General features: G+C 44.6%; 2 protein-coding genes across 2 annotated transcripts in view; one reads left to right on the top strand and one right to left on the bottom strand.

Moving 5' to 3' along the window:
• The window catches only part of LOC129676594 (keratin-associated protein 10-2-like), a 10,624-nt gene extending 10,566 nt beyond the window's left edge, over nucleotides 1–58 (top strand). Inside the window, exon 2 of the mRNA XM_055607011.1 lies at nucleotides 1–58. This exon is cut by the window's left edge and continues 2 nt beyond it. Coding sequence (XP_055462986.1) covers nucleotides 1–58 — 58 coding nt within the window.
• Tspear (thrombospondin type laminin G domain and EAR repeats) overlaps nucleotides 1–7,754 on the bottom strand; it is a 160,086-nt gene that overhangs the window by 71,243 nt on the left and 81,089 nt on the right. The gene's annotated exons all lie outside the window — the stretch shown is intronic.

The raw sequence follows: 7,754 nt of genomic DNA, 5'->3' as shown, positions 1-7,754 counted from the left end.
CCCAGCCTCCTGTGTGTCCCTGCTCTGCCGCCCTGCCTGCTCCCGCCCCACTTGCTGAGGCTTCTCTTTGGGTCAGGAGTCTAGCTGCTGTGTGGACTGTTATCACTCCAAAGTTTGGCGGCTCCCTCTCACCTGACCCCCGGCTTCTCTGCTGCTGGCCAGCAACTGTCTACATTGCCTGTTTAGGGTCTTGCAGGGGCCTTGGCAGTTATTTGCTCACCCCCTTCCTGACCCTGCCTCAGTGAGGAGTATGGCCCTCTACTGTTCAGCTGTGTTTGTTGCAAAGCAGAAGCTATTCTGGAGCTGAACTCTCAGCCACCTTCCTGGGGCTGTGACAGGGCTCTGCTGTGCGTTCGTAGGCCACCCCTGGCTCTCTTCTTGGGTTCTCAGCGTCCTACCCTACCCACTTCAGCTGTACCTGTCATACTACAATAAACTGTTTGATAAACCTGACCAAGCTTGTCTTAGTGCTCACATGAATGCTTGAGTTTGCACCACTGGCTGCTCACAAGGGCACTAAGCCTGTCTTCTTCCAGTGTCAGTGACAGCGTTCACTGGCCATAGGTATGTCCAAGGGATAAACTTGTGTTCAGGGACACAAGAGTGTGAGTCTGACAGTGGCACCCATTCTGGGTATGCCTTTGGCTACCCTGATTCCCCTTAAACTTTCTCACCCTGGTGGGTAAGATCCTGGGAGATGTTCTCTGTAGAGAACTTGTGTGTGGTAGGCTTTTTCCAGGCTGCCTCCATGAACTGTGGTCTTTATAAAAACAGCATGGCTGGATGCCCGCTCTCCTGAGGGATTGTGGGGCTTTGGTGCATGAGAGGGGTGTTTGATGACCAGCCCATAGAAACCCTGGTCACATGTCTAGAAGCATGCCCTGATAGATGACACCTCCCATGGACCATCTAGCTTTTCTTGGGGATGGGACATATCCCCTGGAGAGCTCCCTAGTTCCCTGCTTCCTAGAACTTGGCCCAAAGCTCCTTTTCTTGGCTGTGAGCACCATCTCTGGCCTGGACCCGTGACCTGGTCCAGCCTGTTGCAGTTAGAGCCACACAGTGGTATCTGAAAACTAAATTGATGGCAACAATCTGTGACCCCCAGGCCACAGCTCAGTGCCTTTCTTTGCTATAGCACATTTGGTGCATGGGTGTGGAGGTGAAGGACACGACCTAGAAAGGGATTCTGGGAGCAGAAGGGACCTCACAGTCTCAGTCCCTTGAGACACTGTTCCAGGCCTAGCAGGTGATGGCTACCTTCATGAATAGTGCGTGTCTTAGTTTGGGTTTTAATGCTCTGAAGAGACACCATGAGCATGGCAACCCTTACAAAGGAAAACATTTGATTGGGGGCCGGCTTACAGTTTCAGAGGCTTAGTTCATTATCATCACAGCAGGAAGCGTGGCAACGTCCAGGCAGACATGGTGCTGGAAGAGCTGAGAGTTCTACATCTGGATCCAAAGGCAGCCAAGAAAAGACTAGATTTCACACTGGGTGGAGCTTGAGCATAGGAGGCCTCAAAGCCCACCCCCACAGTAACACACTTCCTCCAACAAGGCCACACCTCCTCCAACAAGGCCACACCTCCTCCAACAAGGCCACACCTCCTCCAACAAGGCCACACCTCCTCCAACAAGGCCACACCTCCTCCAACAAGGCCACATCTCCTCCAACAAGGCCACACCTCCTCCAACAAAGCCACACCTCCTCCAACAAGGCCACACCTCCTCCAACAAGGCCACACATCCTCCAACAAACCACACCTCCTCCAACAAGGCCATACCTCCTAATAGCACCACTCCCCATGGGCTAAGCATTCAAACATATGAATCTATGGGGTCCTACTCAAATCACCATAGCGTATAACTGACAAAGGACCTGAAATTTGAATTTACAGTAAAACAAACAAACAAAAATGAATGAACAAGAAGAGGTAACAGTGAGCACTTACAGAGATGCCCTGTGGCCAAAAGTCATACAGCTTTGGTCATTCCCACCCACAACAAGAAGACATAAATGAAGAAAGAAGAGACAGCTGCCACACTCAGGATGGCAGGCAGCCAGCTGTCATCACGACCCCAGTGGCTGGTCACCCTGTGGCCAAAGCATACAGATTGACAGAAGGGCTCCACTGAAACATGAAAGGAGGCAAGCGGTCATTACAGCATGTCTATGAAAACACTCAGGAATGAACAAACCTCTGTCCCACATAGAGCTTCCCTTCAGAGTACGGGTATGATGGCTCCTAGGAAGCTGGGCAGGTGAGCAAGGGCTGAGGTGTATCAGCCGGACAGCCGGGTTCATGGGTGCTTGGTACCTTATGTTCTGTACCATCTGCTGCTGGTGGCTTATAATAAAACACTAAGAAAAGAGACTCTCCTGAACGACAGTTAATCAAACAAACTCACAGCTGTAAAAAGAAAGGTCACCATCGGGAAATCTAAAGGCATTCTCTAGCAGCCAATTCAAAAGTCAAAACGCATCATCGGGGACCTGACAGCAAGTGTATGGAGATGCTGCTTCTCAGAACACAGTTAATGTGGGAGAGGATGGACTCAGAAGAAAATCATATATTATATTACCCTTAGGTAATATAAATGAACAGGGTTGAAAGTAACGAAAGGTTCAACACACAAAATCATAAGAGCTTCCAAAATGAGTTTTTAAAAAGGAAATTGAATTTCTTAGAAGACAGCTGAGGAGATGCAGGGATTAAATGAGTATTGGCCTCGCAGGCCTGAAGACCGGAGTTTGCTCCTCTGGAGCCCAGATTTTTAAAATAGCTGGGTGTGACAGCATGCATTGTTGTCCTAGTGATGGGGAGGCAGAGGAAGGAGGGCCCCTGGGCCAGCTAGTCTGGCTGAATCACTGAGCTCTGGATTTTCGGGAAGATCCTATCTCAAAAAAGCAAGGTGAGGAGTGATGAAAGAAAAACCCCATGTCAATCTCTGGACAAAATAAACAAACAAATGATATTAAGAAATTGTAGCTATAAATAAAACTGATTGATGATTTAAAAAATGCAAATTAAAATACTGGCAAATCCAGAAGAGAGAAATGATAATAAAAATTAATTATGATGAAACAAATAATAAAAGTATTTAATGTAAATATTTTAATGATATTACAATACACACTATGTGGGTTAAACACTACCTTCCACATAACTATGACTGACAGGAATAGACAAATTAATGAGAATAAGGAACAAAGACAAATGTTCAACACAGTGACCAGCAAACCGCTCCTACAAAGACGGAGAAGAAAAAGGCCAAACAGCATTTTAACCAGATAGGAAACACCTACCAAAATTACAAGACTCAGAAAACTCTGCTCACCCATGACCGACCCTGAATGTAAATGGCCTCAATTCCCCAGCTGATTAGATTAGATGCTCAAGCTGTTTGTCGTCATCCAGATATATCTTTTGGGCCAATGAGATGGCTCAGTGGGTAAAGAGGGTTGCCACTAAGCCTGACGACTTGAATTTGATATTTGGGACCCACATGGTAGGAGAGAACTAACTTCCGCAAACTATTCTCTGACCTACAAACAAACACCACACACACAGAGAGAGAGAGAGAGAGAGAGAGAGAGAGAGAGAGAGACAGAGACAGAGACAGAGACAGAGACAGAGAGAGAGAAGGAGAATATAAACACATGAATCCTTGCTTGCTTTCTCCACTTTTATGCAGTTCAAGACCCCTTGCCTAAGGAATGGTGCTACCCATAATGGGCTGGCTCTTCATACATCAATTAACAATCAAGACAACAGTCACAGACAGGCAGGCTCACAGGCCAACCTGATCGAGGTAATTCTTCACTGAGAATGTCTTTCTTGGTGATCCTATGTTGTGTCACCTTAATACCTAAAACTAACCAACACAACTCAGTTAAAAAAAAAAAAGTCATTGTACATAAAGGGTCAGACTAGCCCAGATATGTGGACTTGCTCGTTGCTCAATTCTCTCCAATAGGTAGATCCTTGAGGCAAAATACGAACAAAGAAAATTCATAGTTGAAATACACTACAGAGCAAATGGCCTTAACGGACACCTGCAGAATACTCTATCTGCCAGCCATGGGGTGCACATTATTTCTCAGCACAGGAATTTCTCAAAAATAGATCACATTTGAGATCACAAACCAAGACTGAACAAGTGCCAAAGCATCTTCTTGCAGGTCATAATGCAAGAAAAGTCGGAACCAATACCAAAAAAGACCAAAGAAAAATGACACTTCTGAATGACCAATGGGTCACTAAAGATATCATAGAGGAAACTTAAACATTCCCATAATCAAATAAAAGTGAAAATACAATTTATCAGAACCTTCAGGGTACAGCAAAGGTGGTTCTAAAAGGACAGTATACAGCTGTGAGTACTTACATTAAGACTCCAACGGGGAGGGGCTTAGAGAGAGGGCTCAGCATTTAGAGCACTTGACCCCCTAGCAGAAGGACCCCAGTTAAGTTAGTAGCACACGAACAGCAGTTAACAACAGTCTATAACTCCAGTTTCAGGGAATGCCCTCTTCTGACCTCCTCAGGCACCAGGCATGCGCGTGATAAACAGACACATGCAGGCAAAATGAACATATACAAAGATAAGATAAGCAAACAAACAAAAAACATAAAAGAAAAATCAGGGGAGACATGTACCCAGAAATCCTGTGGATCTTTGTCTTGGATGGGGCTGAGCTAGGGTCTGTATTTTAACTATCAACTACCTTTCAATTTCTCGCATTGCAGCTTCTAGACAATCTTCTGTCCCTGGCTTCCAGGCCAGCCAGCACCATCTTTTTGTGGTTATTACCCTATCGTCCACCAGCCAGCCCCTCCCAGACAATTATTGTCATCAGAATAATTGAACTGAGATCAAAGCTGCCATAAGCCACCTGATCAATTTGCACAATCCCTCCTACATCTGCTTCTCTCTCTAGGTGACTGTTTTGACCAAATGACTTGGCTGTGCAGGGTGGAAGCCTCTTCTTTCACAAATTGCCAAGGAGAGGGGCAAACACACTGAGTATCTCCTCAAGATGCAAAATCAATATGGTGGCCACATCTTTCAGGACACACAAAAGCCCTCTCTGTTAGGTAGGAAAATGCTGGGATGGTGTGAAGGCCACTGAGGAAGAACCTGGACCAAGTCCTTTTTGGCTCTTCCTGCTGTGGGTTCTGTCCACACAGGCTTCTGAGACTTCCCAGATGAGGAGACAAAGCTCATCAAGATGATGTGTGATCACACTGGTCAATTTCTGCAGGCTACCAGCCTCCAAACTGGGTGATCATCTCTTTGAGCAAGTCACTTTAAGCTTGGCTGGGAGACTGGGCTGCCCCGTGGCCTCTCAGGGGGTCTTGTATTCCCCATTAGGCTGCCTAAGACCCTTCTCCATCCACCAAGATGATTTGAAACCACCATGGAGGCTCTCCCAAGCCTTGAGCCAAATGAAAACAAACCTCTTTACAGAAAAAAAAAATATATCAGCAAGAATGCAAAAAAAAAATAATAATGATGATTCAGAATTTCAGAATGCTGAATTCAAATTCAGAAAACAAGAACGAGCAGGATCCCAAGTAGCCTGCAGAAAGTGGCCAGTGTAATCAGTACAAGGAAACAAATCACGAAATCAAAGTAGAAAATGGTGAAATGGAGATGAAAGGAACAATACGAAGAGCCAATGGAGCAAAGAGCTTGTTCTTTGAAAAAAAAAATGACTGATAAACCCTTAGCCAAACTAACAGAGAAAGAGAGAGAGAAAGAGTAATTAATAAAATTATGTGTAGTAAAGGATGTTTATAACAGATACTACTCAAATCCTGATGATCACCGCTATATTACAATAAGCTGGAAATCCTAAAGAGCATGGATAAATTCCTGCACATGTATGGCCTACCATACATGAATTAGGTCAAAAAACATACATAACCTAGACGGTTCCACAATAGTCAATGAGTTTGAACCAGTAATCATCTCAGAGCAAAGAAATGCTCAAGACCAGACAGACTCACTGCTCCAGTCTACCAAACCCTCCATGAAGAGCTGGCACCAACACTCCTCAGTCTATCTAGACACAAAGAGCAGAAGCACTTCCTACTTGATTCTGCTTAAGCCAGCATTACCCTGATCCCAAAGCCTGACAAGGACACAGCCAAAGACAAACACACAGACTGGGTATCAATTCCCCTGATAAACATGGACACAAGAGTTCTCAACAAAATACCTCAAACAGAATTCCACAGTGCATTAAAAGATTATATAAGCATGACACTGAGTCTGTTTCATTCTAGGAACACAAATACAGTTTGACACACAGGATCAATAAATGCAAAAGAGCATATAAATAAACTCAGAGCCAGAATCACTTGACTATCTAAATGGATGCCCTTGACAAACTTCAACATCCTTTCCTGTTCAAAAGCCCTAAAAGAGAAACAAACAAACAAACAAAAACTAGGAATAGGAAGACCTTCCTCAACACAAAATGCTATATACAAGAAGCCCACAGCATACAGCATGCTTAACAGTGAAGAAAGATCTAAAAACAAGAATGGGGCAAATGCTTATTGTTAGGTCTCGGGCAGGTCATATACTCAAAAATGTCAGTCCTGGCCCACCTCAAGCAGAACTATAGAAGGATTTCTGACAGTCAAATAAAGACAGCATTTGTTTAAGAACTTGAGATGTGGGTTCCCCTTCTGTCAAAAGAAGTCATTCCATGCCTCTGGCAGAACAGACATATGGCTCTCTGTTGCAATCTGTGGCACGTCAAAGCCCACGCTGGCCTCCAGGCTCCTATAGCCCTATTCACAAGTACTCATTATACATTTCAGATCCTCAGCACTGGCATCCTGGCCCTTCACAGCTCTCCAGGCCTCCCCCTCCCCATTACCTGGTGGCTCTCTATATAATGCCAAGGCTGTTATCCCAGCCCCCACTTGCTATTCTCCCTTCTCTCACACAGATAGCCCTGGCTGTGTCCAGTCTGCTTCTTTCTCTCCCTGCTCTGGACTCTTCCAGATGCCTCTGCTGCTCTCTCTCGCTCTCTCTCTCTCTCTCTCTTTCACCATAACCACCCTCCCAACAATGCAGCAGCCGTTTCAGGGGCTTATTCGCTGCTCCCCCTATCATACATATACATTGCCTGATTTTGTAGCCACAGCCATAAGATAAGAGACAGAAATATAGGGAATACCAATAGGAGAGAAAAAAAAAAACAAAAACAAAGTGTCTTTACTCTCAGACAGTTCTTATGTTAAAGCCCCTAATGACTCTATTAGAACTGTTTAAATCTGATTTAAAAAAAAAACACGCACACACACACTTCTAACAGAATAGCAGGATATAAAATCACCATATAAAACTCAGTGTCTTTTCTGTATTAGGTGATGAACAGATGAGAAAAAAAAAGCAAGAATAATCCAGAACTTCATTTACAGTTGTTTCAAAAAAAAAAAAAAAGAACATTTGTAAATAAACCAAGGAGGTGAAAGAAAGAGAAAAGGAAAAACCCCAGTGAAGGGAGGACTTCCTGGGCTACAGAGCAGAGGATCACTAACATGAACAAGGCTGTGTTATGAAGACAACCTAGAGTCAATGCACTACTCATCCGAATTCCAGTAGCCTTCTCTAGAGAAATAGGTAAACAAGTCCTAAAACTCATAAGGAAGTACTAAAGACATGTGTCTGTCTGTCTCTCTGTCTGTCTGTCTGTCTGTCTCTCTGTCTGTCTGTCTCTCTGTCTGTCT

The sequence above is a fragment of the Psammomys obesus genome, unplaced genomic scaffold (genome assembly GCF_907164565.1).
Source record: "Psammomys obesus unplaced genomic scaffold, mPsaObe1.curated_primary_1811, whole genome shotgun sequence".
Taxonomy (NCBI): domain Eukaryota; kingdom Metazoa; phylum Chordata; class Mammalia; order Rodentia; family Muridae; genus Psammomys; species Psammomys obesus.
Note: the sequence above shows the minus strand (reverse complement) of the source record. Positions and strands in the feature narration are given on the sequence as shown.